We start from the raw sequence: 23,609 nt of genomic DNA on the forward strand, positions 1-23,609 counted from the left end.
TTTAGTGTTCTTAATACAATATTTTGAGGTTCTCAGATATTTTGATAAAAATGAAGTGTTATTTATACAATTTTGATGCTGTGCAGTGTATTCACTTTATGAATGCGAGGAAGGCACCAACCACCTAAAGGTGGATTAAGTACGAGATTAAGTAACTTTTTTTTAAAACTATTTCGTTTAAATTAAAATATTCAAAATAATCTCGAAAATAATTCAATTACAAATTTTGATTGTAATTTATCGATGATAAGTCATAATTTATCGATGGTAGATCGTAATCATACCTTCGAGAAATCTCGACCGTGAGTCGAGAAATTTAATTAAAATAATCATCATAAAAGAGTTTTAAAATTGTGGAACGTTACTTTTGATGAATAATTTTTTTTCAATGTACACTAAAAATAAAAACTAAACAACAAATTTGTTTGAAAAAATAAAAAGTGTAAATAAAGTAACACACAAATCCAAGAATCATATAAAAAAAATGCCGACATAAAAACCATCATCATCCAAAATTATTTTTTTTGCAAAAGAAAATTTGTTTGCAAGAAAAGAATATGGCAAAAAATAACTCAATTTTAAATTGAATCTTAGTTTTTTTTTTGTTTTTTTGTCAAAAGCCGCTTTGAACACGATAACAGTTATTACTGCGGGCGTCAATAATTAGAGTTCACGCCTAGGTTCACGCGCGTTGATACGACCGCAGGACAAATAATTAAAAATAATTATTTAAATTATGTTTGGCTGTTGCCAAAGGCTGTCTTGAGTTTTTAGCTGACTGTTTGGAAAATATTCAAAACAAACCAAGTTGACAGCCAAATTAACGCAGAATTTCAGTTCAACTTACTGATTTTTACACCGCGTTAGTTAGGCGGCTGAATCGAAGCGTTTGGTACGGTATGTCCACGCATCCTTCCTCCCCAGTAGATTTTTTGTGAAATCTGATCCGTTCTCAGATTCCTTTCTGCGGTAAACACGGCGCAGTGGAGCTGGCCGCTTCAATTTTTATAATACATTTTCGGGTGGCTGCGTCTGTTTTACATTAGATTCAACTCTCATGCGTAATTTTTGAGGAGAAAAATGCATAGTGAAAAAAAATCTCTTCAAAATTTTACAAACGCCGGCTTGTTTAAGCGGTATACGCACTTCGGAAGGAACCGGTCAAGAAAAAAATCTAATGGGCAGAAGCGGCAGCGCAAGCAAGTCAAAGAGGGTGAAGAAAAGCCCCAAGAAATCGCTCCCTCTCCTTTGTTCTGCTGTTCGTAAAGCTGTTTCTTGACCCCTTTCTTCCGATCTGCATACTAGCCTTTAGACAGCGAATGATCAAGAAGGTTTAAGTTGCCTCAAATAAACGAACATGCATCAACAATGCCTTGTATCCAGGTTTTTAAGCGAAGATGGCGTTCGAATTGTGAACGTCCGAAATGTCAAAATCGCTCAGTAGCACCAACATTTGAAAAAAAAATGTGGCTGTCATGCCATGGCACACTTTTTTCGTAATGTTGGTACTAGAGAGCCTGGAGCTTACTAGAGAACGGACATCTCAAACCAAAAGTACCAATCGAAGCACGAGAACTGTCAAACGGAGATACCAATCGAGCAAAATCCTTTGTCTTATGCTCGATTGGTACCTCCGTTTGACAGTTCTCGTGCTTCGATTGGTACTTTTGGTTTGAGATGTCCGTTCTCTAATAAGCTCCAGGCTCTCTAGTTGGTACCACTGCGTGACTTTGACGTATCGGCGTTCACAATTCGAACGCCATCTTCGCATAAAAATCTGGATAACCGAGGGTATACGACCCATTCGATTCTACAACAATCGCCGCCGATCGTGTCCTTTCCGTCGTTCACCATCCCCAGAATCCAGGATAGAAGAAAAGAAGGTTGTGGCGGAGAAGTCGACGTACATTGCCGCAAATTTCGATCAAGGTAGCGAAACCTTTGAAGTGCCGCAACATTCACCGGCACTTCCGTTACATGTTCTGGTAATCGGCATTGATTGTTAATTTGAAGAAAAGCGACTGTTTTCAAAAGGTCATACAGATCAACGTGCTTCAAAGTACCTACATAACATCAAACGTGTACGTCTGTATGGTAATAAATGCTTTTCGAGCCAACCAGCTGAGGACCTATTCCGGGAGTTACGTTCTGTGACCACAGAAGAAAACTCTGGAAACAGCCGTATGCTCAGTATGCGAGAAATTGATGATCGCATCCTCCGAACTTTCGTGAAGGTGTTGATTTCGTACCGGCAAAAGGAATCGTATACTTTTACTGACATTGAAAAACTCGTCATTTCACCAGATAGGTATAGACATAATGAAAATAAGAACGAACCGAATAACCGAAGTTAACAATAGATGTTGATGAAAGCAGCTCTTCGTCTAAAAAGCATACCTTCAAAATAAAAGACTGCAAAGGAAAGATTCACCGGATTAAAAAGTAGGTAGTAAGGATTTGTAGATGATGACGAACTTGTTTGACCGATGGTGATTACTGTATATTTGAAGTGCTAATATATTCGTCAAACAACTCGCATCGCGTCCGTTTGAACACCAGAGAAGGTACGTCATTCACATTCTACCCAAACTCGTTGCCAGATCACCACGCCATGGCCAGCGTCGTTGCTCAGCAGTTCGATCTGCCGCCGGAACTCTGGTCGCAGATCTTCGCACACTTGAAGCCCCAGCAGCTCTTGCGGATCCGGCTGGTTTGCCACCGCTGGAAGACGATCGCAGATCGCGTGCGATCTCTCTGGGCCCGGCTTCGCATAAAATTTCCAGACGAAGTCACGCTGGACGAGAACTTCCGACCGTTCATCGCACCGGCTGCCGATGTTCAACTGGAAGCGGTGAGGATCGTGACCGTGGATTCGTGGTGGCCGACGCACTTGACCTGCGTACGGATGCGAGGTTGCCACGTTTCACTGGAGTCGTTTCTTGGGATGCTCCGACGGACGCCGAACTTGACTCAACTTGAGCTCATTTATGTGGAGTTTACCTCTAGAGGCAATCCTGAAGTTGTGGATTTCCGGTTGGAGTGTTTGGAGAGTCTTGAGTTGATACAGTACTCCGACGATCTGCTGGACCTTTTTGGGCGGTTGTGTCCGCGCTTGCGCGAGCTGAGTCTGGAAGACGACGGTGAGCACGACCGGGCGACGGCGCGCTTGATCGAGTCCGTCCAGGACACGTTGCAGCGGTTGAAGCTTTGGATGACGCCGTACGTGCTGCAGAAAATGAGCCTGCTGGAGCGCCTCCAGTTGAAGTCGGTTGAGCTGACCGACCTGCAGGAGGACGAGTACGCGCTCAGTGTGAGCAGGTTTCAGCCGAGCCTTGAAGAGTTGCTCGTTACAATCCGACGAAATTCGGTTCTCTGTGAAATTGGCACGAACCTTCCCGGACTCAAACGGCTCACGGTCGGATTGGTGGAGGAAGATGGACTCGACTTTCTGGCCACGATGCCGCTGCTGGAAGAACTGGACATTGGCGGAGGGCAGGAAGCGTTGAACTTCAACGGATTTCACTGCCCAAACCTAACGAAGTTAACACTAGACGGCGTTGAACTCGTAGTGAGCAGTCTACGGTCGCTTTCAAGCAAGCTCAAGGAGCTTAAATTTGAAAAATGCGCCATGGACAGCTGGTCCGACCTGTTGGCAGTTCTGGCCGCGCAATCGTCGCTTCTCCATCTGGACCTTTGGTTCATACAGTTTGAAAACCGAGCCATCCCTACCAGTTCGCCACCACCTCAAACAAACCTAGAATATCTGCGAATCCACCCGGTCACGCCCTTCACCAACAAAATGCTGCTCCATCTGACCGAAATGACCCCGCACCTTACGACCTTGGCCCTGACATCGATGCCGCGCATTGGCGACGCCACGGTTCGGAAGCTGTGCCGCCAGTTGCCGCGACTCGCGCAGCTGACGCTCGACTTTTGCTCCGTAACGGCGGCTTGCGCCAGGGTCGTTGTGGACCGACACCGTGCCCTCAAGCACGTCCAGATACGGGCCAAGTCGCAATCGAAATTCCAGGAGATTCGACGTTTTCCTAGCTGACCACGGTGAAAACAGAATGTGCGAGAGTCTTCGATCCCAAAAGTGAGCCGTTTTTCGTGAGAGTGTTGTTTTTTGCCAGAAATAAAATCACAATTTTATGACAAAATTCGTTGTTTTTATTAAGATTTTGATCAAATTAGCGACTAAACTGATGTCTCATATCAGATTTCTTACCTTCACCCAATCGCCTCCCCTCGTACCGCACCCCAAATCCTTCCAACCGCTCACGAACCTCCCGCACCAACTTCCGGACGGCCTCGTCTTCACCACTCCGAACCTCCACCCGCTCCAACGCGCTCGGCCATCGGATCAGAAGGTGCCGCAAGCCGCCGGTCACCGTTACGCCGTCGCAGGCCTCCAGCATTAGCTGGGTCAGCCGGGGCAACGCGCGGTACACGGCCCGGAACGTGGCGTCGTCCAGGTTCGGGAGCCGGTTCAGCGTCAGGGTCTTGAGGTGGGGCGAGCGGGTGATCAGTTGGAGAAGGGATTTGTTGGGAATTTGGTCGCCGTCGAGGAGTTCGAGAGTTTGGAGCAGGTTGATGCGTGGTTGGATGAAGCGGGTCTCGGTCAGATCGCAATCGCTCAGCGATAGGAGTTGGAGGTTGGGGGAACCGTTCAGGAATGAGGGCAGACTAGCTTGTTCGAAGGACAAGTACCAGAAGCGAGCTTGCCTCAAATTGGGGTTGGTGAATCCGGTGAAGTCGATCGGTTGCTTGACGTATCCTCTGAGGGTCAGTAGCTCCAGGTTGGGCATCGTAGCCAGGAAGGTTGGCCGACCAGCTTCCACTTCTTCAATGTACGTGTCGAGGACTTTGAGTCCGCGCAGGTTGCGGCCAATTTCGCAAAGTATCTGAAAGAAAGCTGACGTTAGATCATCAACGGCGCCCGCCAGGTCAACGGGTAGATGCTCACCGAATCTTGGGCAACAACACCGGGAATTACAAGCCGCTCCAGGGATGGTTGAATGCGGCACAGCCGCGCAGCGTCATGCTGATCATGATCTTGCATGTGAGTAAACAGCGTTACACTGCTTAGCCGGAGAAGATCCATGCTGGTCATGGCTTGAAGAAGCTTCGCCGTGGGGTAGAACCCCAAATGTTGCAGCGTTCCCTGCATCGATTATATCAACCGATCTCGTATCCCGTCCCAGTCCGTTTCCAGCTGATCGTAGGAAAACCTACGCAACCGAGGAAAGATCCGTACGTAAATCTCGAACAGTTCCTCAAAGTACAGATCAAGATCCTCCATCTTATCCAACTTGAAGTTAACGACCGGTTCCTTCCTACAAGTGAACGCAGTGTACCGCAAAGACAGCCGCCTCAAATTTGGCGTACACCTCAACATCTTCAGCAACGTCCCGAGCGCCACCCGGCAATCCCTCATCTCGATGCAGGTCAACCGTTCGCCGAGCGGACGCCACCACGAGCCAACGGTGACGATCTGCGCCCGGGTCAGCTTGAGGCAGGTCACTGATGGCGCACAGCTCTTCATTCGGAATCGCGCGTCCAGCGTGACTCCGTCTGGAACGTGGATGCTAATGCGATCCCAGAGGGGCAGCTCGCGATCTACGATCGCCTTCCAGCGGCGGCAAACCAGTCGGAGCGACAAGAGCTGCTGGGGCGGCAAGTGGGCAAAGATTCGCGGCCAGAGTTCCGGCGGTAGGTCGTACTGCTGCGGACGGGCGACGACGTTGGCCATGGCGTGATGATCTCGCGACGAGTTTGAAGAGAATGCGAGTGATGTTCAAACGAGTTGTTTGACGAATATATTAGCACTTCAACTAAACAGTTCTTTGGAAAAATGGTCTGCAGCCACGCAGTTGTGATGTCATCTCGATGAAGATGTTTACTTAAATTTTTGTAGCATGGTAGGTTTACGAGCAGATAATTCTTGGTTCGTGTTTTGAAGAGTGTCCTGTAATCTTACTCTACTTCCGTGTATGCCCATCCATATCTCTCGTATCTCTTCTGAAGGCGCTCTTACGAATCTGTGTTGAGTATTTTCCTCAATCAATAGATTTAGGGTATTGGAACCATTTGCTATTCCACACGTATATGAGCACATAGGGTTAAACAGCGCCCAGATTCGTGTTACCTTTGATCAAATTCGTCACAGTACCATCGTGGATCACTTCTATTTCAACGGCCGTTGCGGTACAAACTCCTTGCAGCTGGTTGTAGAACTTAAATCCTTTGTAAAACAGCGAGTTTTGCGTGCATGCCTTTTTCCAGTTCTGCAGTCTGAGATCGTCAGCTCCTCAAGTGTCATGCTCATGGATAGCAGTTTCGTCAAGTATTGTGATGCCATTCTTTCCTTCATACACGAAACCAAGTACTCGATTCGTTGCTTCACCGACATTTTCTGCAAACATTGGAGCATGTTTGACAATGTCAGGAGCAGCTCTAGGTTAGTCAGGATTAGTCGCCGACAAACAAGTTTTGAGAGAAACTTTGCATTTTGCAAATTTGACAAGTTGCTGACTTGTGCTGCGCGTTCCTGAAAAATCTGAGTCCTGGTAAATCATGTACTAACCTGCAAGACTTCAACGATAAGGTTTCCCTCGACGACGCGCCCACCCCGATTTCGGATTGTCAAGTAAAACAGTTGGAGCTTGTGATATCGCACTACAAGGAAAACACCACCATTTGTTTCAATTTCCAGGTTTTAAAACATCTTTACTTTCACTTCTCGTTCACACACACACAGACTTGTAATGCTGCTGCTGCTTCTGCTGCCTAAGCTGGCTAGTACAATACCTATTTCTCTTCTCTCTGCTCTGTTTCTCTCTTGGTTTATTTTTATTCAAGTTTTGAATGATTCATTGTTCAAGTAATTCAAATCAGTATCAATCGTGTTGTCATTTACCTTACGCAAAGTAGACCGCAAATGTTTTGTTCATGTTTGCTGAACTCGACTTTTAAGAAATACTTTTCTTCTCTAATTTTCACATAAGATTTGTTTTCTCTCTTTCTCTGGCTCTCAAGTAGTTAAAGGATTGAGATCGCGCGACACAAAACAGACAAAAAAGAATGTTGGGGGACGAACAGTACACAAAGAAGAACCGCTCTCTATCTCCCGTTCAGTTGGCGCGCCGCTTGATCGAAACCTTGCCGCGGCTCAGCTGGTTCGTAAAGATGCGCACCTTCTGCCCGTCCGAAGTCTTCTTCACCCAGATGGCCTCGCTGCCGATGGCGGAAATGTTGGCGGAGAAGCGCTGAATGTCCCGCCCCTCGACGTAGACCGGCTGGCCGCGGTGGAACCAGCGGCGCTCGTACAGCAGCTTGCCGTCCTCGATGCGCGTCTCGACCAGCGGCGCCGGCTGGGCTGGATTCTGCTGGGACGCGACCGGAACCACGGCCGCCATCGGTGGTTGACCGTTGACCGGGGTCGTCGTCGTCGGCGCGGTCTGTGGCTGGGTCGCCACCGGCGACGGTTGTGAAGCTGCGACGACCGGACTGCTGCTGACGGCCGGGGTCGTCGTCGATTGGGGCAAAGCCAGCGTCAGCTCGCTGGAAGTGACCGTTGACGACGGAGTGGCCGTCGTCGTCGTAGACGGTGCCGCCACGCTTGAACCAACAGAGGAGCTGTTGATTTGGTAGCTGGCGTTGATGAGCGGCGTCGGAGTCGGGATCGTCGACGAGGGAGCAACGACACTGTTGTTGACGATCGACGCCGTGCCGTTGTTTGTGATTGGCGCAATCTGCGTGTGAGAGTTGGACGAACCACTTCCGGATCCGCCGTTAGCTTGCTGTTGCTGCTGATGGTTCCTCATGACCTGCGCCGCTTTTCCGCGGCTAATCAGCTTCAAATCGTTCTCGACCTCCTTCTCGTCCAGCAGCAGAACCAACTGCCCCGTCGTCGGCTTGCGACGCTTCTCCGGCACCGGCAGCGGTTCGTTTGGACGGCGGCGCAGCTTTCGTGTGATGGTCGGCTTCACGTCCACCGAATCGCCCGTCAGCTCCATCGTGGCCCGCTCCGTTTCGATCATCTTCCGGCGGTCCTCAAAGTCCGTCATCAGGTTCTCCTTCAGGTCGACCTTCTTCTCCTCGTACTCCTTGACGGCGGCGTTCTTCTCCAGGATGTAGTCCCGCTCGACGCAGTTGATCAGGTACTCGCGGTAGATTTCGTTCAGCCGGATACGCTCGCTGTACTGGTGCTCGAGCTTCTTGACCCGGCGCAAGTACTCCGGGTGGGTGCCGGAACGGAGCTCGTCCAGCTGCTTCTTGAGCGAGGCCAGCTTGTCCTGGTACATTCTAGGGAGAGAGGGAGAGGGGAAGCAGAAAGGGAAAGTGTTAGGCATGATTACCCATTTATGTTCGTCGACGTGCCATCCAAGCAGCGTTGCTACGTAGAAGGACTTTTTTGTGTGTTCCATATGTTTTATGTTAAATAAAGATCAACAATTCGTTACTTAATCCACCCTTAGGTGGTTGGTGCCTTCCTCACATTTAGAGGTTAATGCTATCCAAAATAGACACAAAAGGGAGGATATTTCAGTGTTCTAACAATTTGACTCATTATTCATGCCGTCAGATTGGGTAGTCAGTTCTTCATAATTCAGGGCACTTATGTGCTTACAACTCATGATAGGTTAGTCAGATCTCCAATCTTTTGAGCTCATTGGATAGGTATTTTGATTACCTATCCAAAGATAGGTCGCATGATAGATCCGGACAACGTTTTCATCAAAATATCTGAGATCCGGCTTCCAAAAAGTGCTTATAATTTTTGATAGGGTTGTCAGATCTTCGATCGTTTGAGCTCGTTAAAAAGGTCTTTTGAATACCTTTCTTAAAAGGTATATCATGGTGGTATCTTTCAAAAACTACCCTTTTAACCAGGGTTGCGAATGAGCGAGCGAGCCAGAAGCCGTGCTCGCTCATTCATGAGCATGAGGACTTCACAGGTAGCTCGTGCTCGCTCATGCTCGTCGCATGCACTCTCGCTCAATGAGCGCTCATCAGCAAAGCAGGTAGATTTTTAGTATTGTTGATGAATCGGGCACAGGCCAATTGGATTGCAACTTTTGAATTTCATCAAATCAAACTCATCAAAGTTGCATAGTTAATTTGATTTTTGGTAACCGCGGTAAATTTTCATGAAATAATTCGTTGGCGTCGAACTGTCAAAAATTGATCGTGGTGGATTGCGGATGATATTTTTCTACCACAGTTTTTTGTAAGATCAATACTTTGGTGGATTTTTAACAATTCGAATTTTTTTAAAGAAAATTTACCGTGGCTAACCAAATCAAATTATCAATGAAACAATTATGTTGTCAGCTTATTATTTTTTTCATAGTTTGATAATTAAGAAAAACTAGTTGTGATTAAATTCCCGATAAATGAAAAATGGCTGATTCGCAATTAAAGTGTCTTAATTTGCTTAGAATCCCAGACACTCTTTTTAGTCTATTTAATTTTCAAATTTAGAGTAAACTGTCAAGGTACGGAATTGTTAGTTTTTAAATAAGATGTAAACAGGATGAAAATCGTTTTTTTTATATTAAAACATGTTTTTATTTGTGAGCACTATCATTTCTCATTTATTTATTTGGATCAACTCCAGCATATGAATAAAATAATTGATGTGAAAATTATCTAAGACACAGATTTGACACATATTATGCAACATTATTTTCAAATAATTGACTAAACATGATGAGGTGACCAGGAATTAAAACATGACTTAACGTATTACCAAGAAAACATTTTTGTGTTCCTTAAAAGATACTTCTCAGCTTCATTAAATAGTTCACTTTCACGTGTTAATCTATTATCAACTTTATTTTTCATTAATCGAATTATTTCTACAAAGTAAAAAAAATAGTGTACATTTGGATGGTGTAATTTTGTAAGGTTGAATGTTATAATTTTACCTCGATTTAGACTGAAAAAGTGGCATTACACCAGAAAAGTGGTAAAATTACACATTTTCAGAAGTAAAATTGTGCATTTTTCTGACATAAAAGATGTACCATCTCCCAGATGTAAAATTACTATGGTTTTTTTTACTGTGTACAGATCTTAATTTACCACCATAGCTCTGACTCCAAAACAAGCTTCAAAACAAAAATTATGAAAAATATCTTCATTCAATATTATATCCAAGCCTCCATTAAAAAAAATTACATCGAAGCTCTGCTGAAAAAAAAAAGATATAATCGTTTACAACTCTACAGGTAAAAGCATACCGCTCATTTTGCTCAATGAGCAAAAATGAGCGCGAGCGCGAGCAATGAGCATTTTCGCTCATAAAATAAATGAGCAAACACGAGCACGAGCAAACGTGAGCTAACTCGCGTCGCGCTCCTCTTCACGAATGAGCGAAAAATGCTCGCTCATGAGCGGATGAGCGCTCAAAATCGCAACACTGCTTTTAACAATCTTTCGGACTTTTGTTAAAATCGTTTTATTAGCATAACTTTTGAAGTACTGTTCTAAACTTCATAATATTAACTAGGGTCTTGTGGGGCCCCAAGACGGATCGAATGAGACCAAAACGGTCCAAATAGGGACGTGGCGTTGCATCGTGCTGCCACCTGGTTTTTTTAAGCGCAAGAGTGGAAAAGTGCTTAGTCATCGTCTAAAAATAGACGGCGTCCTATCTCGCCCAGCAAAATTAAGCCGATAAAGTAGTCGGTTTCGATGAGAAAAAGTGGAAAACGTGGTCTAAAAATAGCGACGCCATCCCCCTATTGGTTCAGCCAGTCTGGAGAAAATTGTTTGTTCAGAATTTGTTTCTGAGTCGATAGGTATACGTGAAGGTGGGTCTATAAGGTCTAATTGAGAAGTTCATTTTTCGAGTGATTTCCTTGCCAACAAACAAAACATTTTTTTTTTTTTTTTTTGCTTTTCGGGTGGTTTTTAAACCGCCTTAACTGCCGTTCTACGCATAATTGTCCCATGTCATTTTTGGACGATTTTGACTTTTTGACATTTTTAAGTTTAGTTTATCGTATACTTAAAAAAACACATAAAATCTAGTACCTTGTTCGGAAATTCATCAAAAACAACACCAAGTCTGTTTGTCCCATCGTTAAACTTCTACGCATAATTGTCCCGCCACATATTTTCTTTCATAGAATTATTAGTTTAACGAAGCATTGTGTCTTGTTTACGTATGATTAAGCAAGAGGATCATAAATAAGAGTGATAAACTACTAACTTAGGCGATTAGGAACAAATATGATGGATAGGAACTCGCGGGACAATTATGCGTAGAAACACAGAAATCGGTCGAAAAATTTCAATCCCGTTTTTCTCAGATGCACTTTTTTGAACATGGGACAATTATGCGTAGAACGGCAGTTAAGTCAAGAGAATTTTAAAACACCCAAAAAGCAAAAAAAAAATATTTTGTTTTTTGAACCTTAAAAACACTCCAGTATTCTAAATTTTTATTTGGCAAGTTCAAAACGAATTTCGATTCAATCTACGGATAATCGAGTAAAGACTTGGATTTTAACATTTTATATATTGAAACTTTTTTCTTTGTTTTATTTTTTTATTTTTGTAGTTTCTGTAGTTGCTTTTTTGTATTTTTGTTTTGGTTTGCATTTTTAGTTACTTGTTGTGTTTCAAGTTATTTCTGGAGTTTTTTTTTAAAAGGTCCAATAAACCAAATTTCTAGTTTTTGCTTTTTGGGTGATTTTGAAACCGCCTTGAGTCAGGGGTATTAAAAAACACCCAAAAAGCAAAAACTGAAAATTTGGTTTATTGGTCCTTTTCAAAAAAAAACTCCAGATTTGTTGTATTTTTTGTGGATTAAAATTTTCGTAACTTTGAAATTTTTGATTTTTGTTGTTTTGTGCTTTTGTATTGATGTAATTTAGTTTTATTTTTGAATATCACATATATTTTAACTTCGATTTTGTGAATTTTTGTAGCTTGATTTGTTTTTGTTTATGTGTTTTTCTATTTATGTAATTTGATTATTTATATTTTTTGTTATTTATATTTGCATTTTATTGTATTCTATAGTTTTGTAGTTTTGAATAAATATAATTTTGTATTATGGTTTTGTGTGTGTTTGTTTTTGTGTGTTTGAATTTATGTTGTTTTAAATTATTGTTTTTTTTTGTAAATTGAAATTTCGGTAGTTTTTGCTTTGTATTCTTTTTTTGTAAAATTCTTGTTTATTTTTGTTTTGTTATTGTATTTATTTGAATTGTTGTATTTTTGAAGGTAATTTTGTATCTTTACAATTTTGTATTGTTTGTTTTGGAAATTTCCGTGTTTTATTTTTGTATTTTTTGCATTTTTTACTTTTTGCCTTCCTCACCTCAATGAGGAAAGGCTATAAAATCACTCGAAAAATGAAATTCTTTATTCGACCTCGTAGACCCACCTTCACGTATACCAGGGTGGCCACCAGTTTTGGATTTTCAATTTCCCGGGTTTTTCCCGGTTTTCTCCCGAGGCCTGAAGGAATTTTTCCATATAGTTTTAAATCAAATTACAATGTTTTTTTTATAGACTGACGTTAGTATCAAAATACTTTTTAAACGCATACACAACGTATACTTTTGGTTCAATATTTTTATTTCTCAAGGGAGCTTTCAAATTGAGAACAAAAAGTAAGAAGCCGTTTTTAAAAGTTTTTAGTCCAAATCCTTATTTTCCATAATGCTTGTGATTTTTCATCTCCATGCTCCACCATTTTTCTTAACTTAAAATCAATAAAAAATCGTTTTGTATTAAATTTAAGAATTACATAAATTATTACTGTAAAGCAGGAAATAGCATTTACAATGTTGGGTATGAGTATAGGTAGAAAATATTTGCAAAAGACAACAACATTTATGCAAATACTCTTCAGTTTTCTTTGAAAAAGCTTTTGTAAATCCAAGAAGAACGATTCTTCCAGAGAAAAAGTGCCATATATTTAAACAATCGGTAACTAAAAACATTTTAAGCGGATCGATTTAGTATCTTCGACAAGCATTTAGGTATTGATGAGATGATTTCTAGAAAAAAATTTAATGTAAAAAAAAACCCCTTTGGGTTGGCCTGTACTTCAACCCCTCATCGCGACTCCCAGATCGCGCAAGCATAAACATAATTCTCGATACATTCTTTGTATGAGCCATGCCAAATTTATTGAAAAAAGAAAAAAATAAACATGTTTGGATGTTTTTAAATTTTTGAGTAACACAGAATGATAAAAAATCAATTGACCGTGCTGCGATTTTCTGAACAACACAACCAAAACAGCCAAAATTCAGTTAATCTTTTTTTACGGAATTTTCAGATGAGAATTAAATAAAACCCAACAAAAACTCAATTTTGTGTTTGAATAAAAATAAAAAGTGACTGTTTGTATTGAAATGACTATTATGCAGTTGAACTCTGAAAATATTGTAATTTTAAAATATCTGAAAATTTTATTTAAAATTTAAATTACAATTTATAAAATAAATTTTAAAGAAAAGATATTTTCCAAATGTTCTGAATTTGAACACAATTTGATAGGCATTTAACTGTTGAAAGATTCCCAAATAACTATATAAAAATATCTTAAATACCAAATATTTCCGACATTTTAAAATTGTACAAAAGTACTCAAATCTGATTTAAAAACACAAGCACAAAGTTTCATGGCAGTTTGTCCTTAATAATTTGTTTGACTGAGAAAGCAAAAAATCATCTTATAAAATACTACTGAAAACAGATTTTTGAAATTCCACCAAATGTTTTACAGTAAAAATTGTATACAGTCCGTCTCGATTATCCGAAGGTTTGAACAATAAAAAACAATTGGTTTTTTTATTTTCTTACTGTTAACATCAAATTCGAGTTCAGCGCCTTAATTTAAGTCACTGTTGAGTATAATGAAAATTTAAGTGGAATCAACTGAAATCAATTTTAGATGTTTTCACCTGCATTCAGAATCGTTTTTAGCATGTTTGGGTTGATTTAAAAATCATTAGAATTTTTGAAAATTGTCTATGTTTATTATTTTTTTTCGCTAATTTTTTGTTTTCGTTAAATTTTACATTATTTGAAAACTAATGATTGAAAAACAACTGAACAAGTGTAAAATGCATTTTAAAACACTTTTTCCATGCAAATGTTGAAACTGTGGCGTTTTATTTCAATATTTATATATTTTTATTTTTTCCGAGGCCTTCGGATAATCGAGTCTGAACTGTATTCTTATTTTTAACGGCGCACATCAAGCTAAGCTTTTTGCACCACGATTTTCGGTACGCATATTTTAGTATCTTCGAAATTATGGGAACTATCGGTTATTTATTCCCTAAAATTACTGTCAACAAAAAAAAAATAAAGCAGATTTTGACTCTTTTAACAATCATATTGTTGTTGGGTTAAATCCGTAAGCTTGACAATTTTGGAATAAAAAGACAACAACTTCCTTGGCTGCTGTGCACCCTCAAGTTGATATTGAAATACATAATCAAACAAAAATAAATTGTTTATTATTCTTATGAAATTCAATAATTATTGAAATAAGACATCAAAAATCATAGCGCTGAGTAAATTTTCTATTGAACCGCGAACTTGATCAGAAAAATTGCAACTTATCAAACATTTGTTTTTTAAACCGGGTCCGGTGGTGTAAGTGGTAATCATAGTTGCTTCTCCCCCTCGCCAAAGAAATATACAATAGAATACTCAACAAAAAAAAAAAAACAAAAACAATCAAAGCCTAGTAGCTTGAGTCTATTACACAAATTCAAACATTATTTTCCCGAATTCTTCATTTACAATAACTAGAGTAATATTCTAATAGAGAAAAGTATACGTTGAAGTCATTTAAGAGGAATTTTTCAAATTTTGACAAAACTTTAAATATTTTCCCAATTTGTCAGTCGAATTCCCGAGTTTTTCCCGGTTTTCTCCCGGTGGAATAAATTCCCGGGTTTTTCCCGGTTTTCCCGGTTTTTTCCCGAGGGTGCCACCCTGACGTATACCTATCGACTCAGAATCAAATTCTGAACAAATGTCTGTGCGTGTGTCTGGATGTGAGTCCGTGCACCGAAAAATATGCACACGATTATCTCCAGACTGGCTTAACCGATTTGGACCGTTTTGGTCTCATTCAATCCGTCTTGGTGTCCCACAAGACCCTAGTTAATATTATGAAGTTTAGTGAAGTACTTCAAAAGTTATGCTAAAAAAACGATTTTAGCTAAACTTCTGAAGATTGTAAAAAGGGTGGATTTTGTAAGAAACCCCGTCATGCTACATATTGTTAGAAAGGTATTTGAAAGACCTTTCCAATGCATTCAAAAGATTGAAGATCTGACAACCCCATCAAAAGTTATGAGCACTTAAGTGTTATTTATACACTTTTTTGAGGCCGGATCTCAAATATTTTGATGAAAAAGCTGTCCGGATCTATCATGCGATCCATCGTTGGATAGGTAATCAAAAGACCTTTCCAATAAGCCTAAGAGATTGAGGATCTGACAACTCTATCAAAAGTTATAAGTACTTTAGTGTATTTTATACACTTTTTTTAGGCCGGATCGCAGATATTTTGATAAAAATAAGTGCTATTTTTACACTTTTTTGAGGCTGTGTAGGGTATTCACTTTTATGAATGCAAGGAAGGCACCAACCACCTAAAGGTGGATTAAGTAACGTTTTTGTTAATACATTTTTGTTTTCTTGATTTTTTATATTTTTGCTTTTTATATTTTCTTATCTTGTATTTCTATTTTTTTTTTTTGTAGTTTTGATTTTTGGTAATTATATTTTATTGCTCTGATGTGTTTGTTTACGTATCTTTGAATTTATGTTTTTTGGATTATTGTATTTTTGCAGATTACAATTTCTGGAATTTTCCATGTTTATAATTTTGCGGTTTTGTATTTTTATAACATTTTTTTTTGTTATTTTGTATTTTTATAGTCAAAAATTTTTGCGTGATTTTATATTTATTTGTTTATGTATTTTTGTGTTTTTTTATTTATGTAATTTGATTGTTTATATTTTTTGTTACTTATATTTGCATGTTATTGTGTTTTATAGTTTTGATTGTTTATAATTTTGAATTATCGTTATTTTGTAAATTGGAATTTTGGTAATTTTAGTTTTGTATTGTCATTTTATTTGTAATTTTTGGTTGAAAATTCTTGTGTTTACTTGTTTTTTTTTTTTTTTGTATCTATGTCATTTTGTTTATCTTTGAATAGTTGTATTTTTGTAGGTTTATAACCTAGGGGTCGGACAGATCGGTCAATACATTATTAACGCATTAAAATAATTGGTCAGTATATCGACATTTCGTCAATATATTAACGAAATCCCACCATGCCTTTAAAAACCTTGTTGAGTTGAAATGTCAGTTGAAATCAAATCAAAACAAAACAAATTTCACCGGTTACGACGTCGTTCCAGAAAACCGAACAATACCCGTGGAATCGGTGGCCAGGGAAGGTGGTGACGATGCAGAGAAAGTCAAGTCAAGGTGTGTTTCCTCTTCCTCCGCTGCAAGAGTGCAGTTTGGAAAATGAGATGGTTCTTGGACGTGTGGTATCTGATCGGTTGCAGATCGAACCACCATTAGATCGCGATCCTGCAGCCATTAGACATTTGCAGGAGTTCTCGTTCCGAGTCTAGATCTGCAACGTCCACCGACTCCGGCCTAGATGTGTCCTCTTGCGAGTGTGTTTTGACAAACTCGAAAAACAGTCCGTATTCAAGGAGACAGGTTTTCTAACGAGAAACCATATTTGAAGACACGCAATAAAGTTGTTTTGTTTACGTTTCTTCCCCGGCAAATAGTTCTATCAGAATCGACGGCTCAGATTCCAAATGGCCAGATCATCTTGGTGTTGAAAATGCACCCTACTGGCGAGATCGAGTTCAACAAAATGGTATTCGAAAGCTTGATTAAGTTTATCTACAATGCTTCAATTGACTTTGCCCCGCAGATAGCATCCTCCTGCTTGCCGACTTAATCGAGACCCGAAGCAAAATACGAGCAGAGAAGAGAACCTCCCAAACTCCGTCAACCTCCTCACAGCTACCGAAACGACCAAGAATCGCTTCCCCAGAGATAGTCTCGAGCCAGCGACCTTGGACAAGTAGCAAATACTTTGACGATAAGTACACCGATTGGCGCTGTTCGACGACGACGACGACAGTCTGGAAACGTTCGAAATCCGCTTCAAATCCCCCGCCATGGAAAGTGACGACCTCCCCCAAATTGGTTCCAAATCGAGGAACATAGTGTGGTGAACCAGATCAACCAACTGCCGGACACCGTCACACCGTTTGAAACATCGACAACGACGGTCGGATGGCCTTTTCCGACCACTACGTAATGTGATTTGATCCAGAGCGGTTACAGCCCCAGTACCAAACGCAATCCCAATGTAGCCACGGGCGGTGGCGGTCGGATGATTCCGGGAACCAACAGCAAGATTTACTTTGATCCGGCACTGTGCTCCCAACTCGAGCACTTCAAGCGCGAAGGTGGAGGTGCTAAATCAATGTCATCTCAGTAGCTGAACTTTTTCAACCAGACCTACAAACGGTTCACGGGATTCAAGCCGACGAATTCTGACTCTTTGTGTTAAATCTTTTCATAATTCTTCAATTTGCCATTGTTTGTAAATATACTACTGTTTCCGCTTTTTATTCATATACCACCGAAAAAAGGGAGAGGAGGGGTACGTTTCGTCCTGTAGCATGGCTAGACACCCTGGCAAGAACGCTAACAATGCCATAATCTCGCCATAGCCATAGCCATAACCTCGTAAGCCGTAGGCACGCCGGAAGTCGTCATGGATGAACTTCCCTGGTTGACTTGGGAAAGATGAGCTTCCAAAGATTGTGAGCAATCTTTATGTGTATGTAGTGCTGTGCGACCGGCGTGCTGAAGACGGTTCCACGGAATCCACAGCAAAAGTCCAGGGATGCTGGAAAAACTTTGACACCTTATGCTTCAAGGGCAGATGGAGGCCAATACAACCAATTCTGAAAGAAGTTGTTGGCTTCGTTGTTGAGCTTCCGTGCCGTTAACGTCTTAGGGCACCACACAACTCAAATAGCATGATTGTGGAGTGTGGACCGTTCTGGATGCTTTTACTAAATCCTCGTCCACTTCATTTGATTCTGTTTTTTTCTCGTTGGGCGGCTCAGGCAGAAGGGTCATACGAAGGTTTCGTAGATTCCGGATATCCGTGTCCCAGTGTCTGTGTTAAACTCCGTTTTGCGCAAACTTTTTTGAAAATGAAATGCACGACTCAGACAAGTACATGTTATTGTTTATAAGATGTCAAATTGGACCGAGATTAATAATACTGGGTGGGAACGCTAGCTCAACTATTCGTTGATCTATTGACGAAAATATCAAAACCGCCGTCAATAGATTGACGAATAATAAAACCATCGACTCTGTCCAACCCCTAGTTTATAACTTTCTATTATTGTCTATAAGGCTTTCTAGGCCCAGTGAAAAAAATATAATTTAACCCAAAAATGACGAATTTCTCGTCACAGTGTCCTGATGCAAACAATGATCGAGCTCGAGCTGTCACAGCCCTGCGAAGTATGTTGGCTGACATATCGGGCGGTCAGTCAAAAAAAAGCAGCTAGAAGTCGCCTGACAAAAAACTTTTGCTAGAAAGAGATAGGAAACCTGATGCAAACAATCTTCCAGCTGCCATGTAAACATACCTTGAATGTGTTGGTAAATTTCTGACTAGAAAGCCTTATAGTAAAAATTCCGTGCTTTATTTTTGTATTTTAAATTATTTCATTGAAATATGTTTGTTTCCTTGTTTTGTTTTTTTTTGTATGTTTGCTTTTTTTATTTTCTCTTTTTTTTGTATTTTTGAATTTTTGTTAGTTAGTTTTAATTTTTGGTAATTTTGTTTTATTGTTGTGTTGTGTTTGTTTTCGTATTTTTTAATTTATGTTGTTTTGAATTTTGTAGTTTTGTATTCTTATGATTTGGTTTTTTTGTTATTATGTATTGAGATTTTTTTTTACAAAAAAAATACAAGTATTCTAAAATACATAAAATCTTAAAATTATGTTTTTTTGTGTGTGTTTTGTTCATTGGAATTTCGGTAATTTTTGTTTTGTATTGTATTTTTTTGTAAAATATTGTATTTTTTTTTTGTTTTGTATTTATGTCATTTTGTTTATCTTGGAATTGTTGTATTTATGGTGGTATTTTTTTCTATTTCTGTTTATTTTGAAAATTTCCGTGTTTTATTTTTTTATATTTTTGCATTTTGTGGTTCAATTACTGTAGCTTGAGGGTGGCAACGAAGGAAGTTGTTGTCTTCTTATTCCAAAATTGTCAAACTTACGGACCCAATCCTGCAACTACGGGATTGTAAAATTAGTGAAACTTTGTTGTAAATTACTTTGTGGACAGTATTTTAGGGGAAGAATCGAAAAATATTTCGATAGTACCCGTAGTTTTGAAAATACTAAAATATCTGTAACAAAAATCTGTGTGCAAAAGTTCTGGTTGCTGTGCACCGTTTATTTTTTTTTATTATTATTTTTATTTTTTTTGTAATTTACTTTAATTATTGAAGAATCTTTGAATTGTTTTCGCAGAGTTTTTTTTGTGCTTTCATATTTAATATTTTTGAATTTTATATTATTATTTTGATGGTTTAAAATTTTCAGATCTTTGATTTCTAGAGCAAATCGAAAAAATAGTTGATAAGCATTTTGACAGGGTGAATCTTTTGCTAATTCCGAGACAATAGGTAAATTTTTCACAAAACTCACAAAACTAAGGGTAAACAAGAGCTGGCCCTCACAGCTACCTTTTGGAACACTCCGGGTTTTGTGAAATAGTTATTTGTAGTCTAGGAATTTGCAAAATAGTTCAAGCTGTTAAAATTCTTATGCGCCCTTTTCAAATGTTGCTCAAGAATTTTTGTAGTTTTGAATTGTTGTATTTTGGTTTTGTATTTTAGAATTTATGTATATTTTTTTTGTATTTTTTGCTTTCCTATTTTGTACTAACTCTTCCGGAAAAGATCCAGCAACAAATTTGCATGGTTTGACGTTTGCGGAGGGTACCGAAAAATGTCAACAAATCACTAGGTGCATAAGGCTTTCTAGTCATAAATTTACCAACACATTTAAAGTATGTTTACATGGCTGCTGAGAGTTTGTTTGCATCAGATCTGCTATCTCTTTCTAGCAAATGTTTTTTGTCATGCGAATTCTAGCTGTTTTGCCTTCCTCACTGAGGTAAGGCTATAATCCTGCTCTAAAAATGAACTTCGTATAAAAACGTTGTAGACCCACCTTCATGTATACATATCGACTCAGAATCGAAAACTGAACATATGTCTGTGTGTATGTGTGTGTGTATGTGTGTGTGTATGTATGTATGTGACCAACAAACAAGCTCATGTTTCTTGGCACTGGCTGAACCGATTTGACCCGAACTTGTTGCATTCGACTTGGTTTAGGGTCCCATAGATCGAGTTTTATACAGATTGATATTGATGTACTTTTTTGAAGCCGAATCTCACTTAAATGTATGTAAACTATGTCCGGATCCACCATCTGACCCATTGTTGGTTAGGTTATCAAAAAACCTTTCCAACGAGTCTAAAACATTGAACATCTAGCAACCCTGTCTCGAGATATGGCCACTTAAGTGATATTGAGGTACTTTTTTGAAGCCGGATCTAAAAAATAGATGAAACTTATATACAGCCATTGTTGTGAGGAAGGCTCCAACCACATAGGTGGATTAAGTTAGTTTTTTTTTACTGACCGTCCGATATGTCAGCCAACATATTTTGCAGGGCTGTGGCACAGTGAAAAAAAATACGGCCCGTTGCCACTAATTACTCTAAATCCCAAGACCCAATCTCAACCCAGATTTTCGGTAAATAAGGTTCCTTGAACCAGTAATTCTCCCTATTTTCATAAAAACTTCGGAAACCGAAAGGATCCAACTGGACCATACCTTGTTAAAATGTTTTGCCAGTCCAATAAGCTTCTCCTGAATTTGTTTACAAAATGACTACGTTCGAATTGATTTCCCCCAAGCGTCCATTGACCTTCCAATAGGAATATCCCGAATAATACTCACTGCTCCTTGATCTCGATCGGTTCGTCTGCGTTCCGGTGGTTGCTGCTGGAACCCATCTCCGTTTCGCTGGCCTCTTCCGTGTCTAAAACGGAACAAAAAACACAAACATATTTTTCAACCACTCTCCCACACAAAAACAAACCCGCAGCAAGCCATGACTTCTTACCTTCCTCGCTGTCGTCAACGTTGTCATCGTCGAGTGCCCCGGCGGCGGCGCCCCCCATCATCATCGGTCCGTCCTCCAGGAACGGGTCGTTCTGGGCGTGATGGTTGTTGCTTTCCCCCGGGGCACCCCCGTCCAGCAGCAGATCGGCGCCGTACTCTTGGCTGTTGTTGTGGTTGTTGTGATGGTGGCCGCCGCCACTAGCGCTAGTGCCGCTGCTGTTGTTGATATTATTCATGTACGGCGAAGAAGACATCTTTTTTTTCTTTCCGCTGACCCCTTCGGGAGAAAAAATGCAAACTTTTCCTGCTCCAGCAAAAGACGCCCAGTTCCGGCAGACGTAACAAACCGTTCTTCACGCGGACACGCAACAAAGAGCCTACTGCGGTTGCTTTCAGCGCACGGAAACACACACTTTTTAATCCCGTTTTCTCCGCGATTAAAACACTTTTGTTGAGAGCGAAAAATGTCGCGACTTGCTGCGATGTCGTCCAGCGAATCGTCGTCCGCGGACACTAGAATGATCGGCGAAGGGCAGAGCGAGAGGGAGAGCAGAAGCCAACTCTCGTTTCACTTGCACCAACGCGCGACGGTGACAGCTGTCTTTTGTTGTGCACGGTGAGTTGGAAGGGGGCGAATGTTGAGTTTGATCTACACGGTCGCATTGAACTTGTTCAAGTCGTGGGTAAATTACGACTCGGTGTGAATCTTTTTGGCGCCAAATTTCATCAAGCTGAACTCCAGTGAAGTGCCAACCGGAAAAATGGACCACCTCTGCGGAACCTGCTCCCTCGCCATCGTCCCCCCGGCCAAACCCACCGCTCCGTGCAGCGGTCCGTGCGGCCGTCGCTTCCACCCGGACTGCGCCGGGCTCAACTCGCTAACGGCCGACGTGCTCACTTCCGGCGCGGACCGCGGACTGCTCTGGTACTGTGCGGAGTGCCGTCCGGGTGCGGTTTGGCCGCCGGTTTTCAAGCTACTCAACGGGACGGAGTTGCTGGCCGTTCGGCGGGTTTGTCGCCGGTTGCGGGACCTGGTGGACGATTGTGCGGAGTTGCTGGAACGGATTCCGGTGCGCTTTCCGGAGCGCACGTGGATCGATGAGGAGTACCGGCCGCGGGATTTGCCCCGGAAGGTGCGGATCGTGTCGATGCGGCACTGTATCGTGAACGGGATTGGGGGGTGGTGGGCGGGGGGGTTTGCTGAGCGGTTGTACAATCTGCAGCTGGTGGGTTGCCAGGTGCGACATCCGGTGCTGGTGGAGATGCTGCGGCACATGCCGAACCTGTTTCTGCTGCACATGTACTCCGAGGTGGACGTTCGGCCAGAAGATGACTTGGGGCAGGTGAGGGTCCGGTTGCCGGGTTTGAAACAAATGGGTGTTCATCATGTTCCGTGGGAGGGCTTGAAGGCGCTCGATGCCCCGCTGGAGACGCTGATCCAGGAAGGTCCCATGTGGAAGCAGAATGTCTTCAATGGGTTGTTGAAAGCCGTACAAGGTACGCTGAAGGTTCTTCAGTGGGGCTTGAACACCGAAGTGATGGAGGTCATATCCACGCTGGATCGACTCCGGCTAAAAACGGCCATGCCCTTCAACATGTGCTTCTCGAAGGAAGAGGAATCGCTGATTTTGAGGTTGACCCGCGCCCAACCAAGCATCGAAGAACTTAAAATTAGACTTTCCCGGCTTTCAACCGTGGTAGGTCCTTCGTCATGCAGCTTGATTCAGAAAACTAAGCAGAATCTCTCTTTTCAGGCCCTCTGCGAGGTTGGTCGCAATCTCCCAAAGCTGACCGAACTCTCCGTCTCCGTGAACGACGATTCCAAAGTCTCCACTCCATCCTTTCTAGAGTTCATGCCTGAACTGAAGGATCTGTACCTTAACTACTCCACCAACTCGCGCGAGGTCATCTTCAACGGCTACAAATGCGCTCACCTGGAAAAGCTTGACCTGCAGTTCAACCTGTTCCTCAGTCAAAGCCCCCCTCACCAGGTCCACTTGAAGCAGTTCCTGAACAACTGCCCCGTCCTCCGCCGCCTGAAGCTCACCGTGTGCGCCCTCAACAGCTGGTCCGACGTCCTGACCTTCGCCCTACAACCGCAATCCCCCCTGCGCCACCTCACCCTGAACGCTGTCCGCGCCCTGGACCGTGCCGACCTCCGACCACCCGGACCATCCCATCTGCGCTGTCTCCGCCTCTCCGAGTGCGACATGACCTCCGAGGACCTGACCCGCCTCTTCACCGCCTGTCCCCAACTGACCGAGCTTCGTCTGGCCAAGATGGCCACCGTAACGGGGGTCACCCTCGGGAGTCTGTCCCCGTGGCTGGAGCGCAT

At 41.6% G+C, this 23,609-nt stretch overlaps 3 protein-coding genes across 3 annotated transcripts; 1 reads left to right on the top strand and 2 right to left on the bottom strand.

Annotated features, from left to right (window-relative positions):
• Window positions 1-1,752: 1,752 nt before the first annotated feature.
• On the top strand, window positions 1,753-4,160 carry LOC6050193. The gene is made up of 2 exons (XM_038249254.1): window positions 1,753-2,442; window positions 2,601-4,160. The coding sequence occupies exon 2, from the start codon at window positions 2,612-2,614 to the stop codon at window positions 4,052-4,054; it is 1,443 nt and encodes a 480-aa protein (XP_038105182.1). The 5' UTR covers window positions 1,753-2,442; window positions 2,601-2,611; the 3' UTR covers window positions 4,055-4,160.
• LOC6050194 lies at window positions 4,154-5,170 on the bottom strand. The gene is made up of 2 exons (XM_001866805.2): window positions 4,967-5,170; window positions 4,154-4,904 (listed from the first exon to the last, which is right to left on the bottom strand). Exons 1-2 carry the CDS (start codon window positions 5,168-5,170, stop codon window positions 4,191-4,193), a joined length of 918 nt encoding a protein of 305 aa, XP_001866840.2. The 3' UTR covers window positions 4,154-4,190.
• A 1,528-nt stretch (window positions 5,171-6,698) lies between these two features.
• Window positions 6,699-21,804, bottom strand: LOC6050195 (sin3 histone deacetylase corepressor complex component SDS3). The gene is made up of 3 exons (XM_001866806.2): window positions 21,276-21,804; window positions 21,110-21,191; window positions 6,699-8,307 (listed from the first exon to the last, which is right to left on the bottom strand). The coding sequence occupies exons 1-3, from the start codon at window positions 21,526-21,528 to the stop codon at window positions 7,134-7,136; spliced, it is 1,509 nt and encodes a 502-aa protein (XP_001866841.2). The 5' UTR covers window positions 21,529-21,804; the 3' UTR covers window positions 6,699-7,133.
• Between the last annotated feature and the right edge of the window lie 1,805 nt (window positions 21,805-23,609).

The sequence above is a fragment of the Culex quinquefasciatus genome, chromosome 1 (assembly GCF_015732765.1).
Source record: "Culex quinquefasciatus strain JHB chromosome 1, VPISU_Cqui_1.0_pri_paternal, whole genome shotgun sequence".
In the NCBI taxonomy this organism is placed as follows: Eukaryota; Metazoa; Arthropoda; class Insecta; order Diptera; family Culicidae; genus Culex; species Culex quinquefasciatus.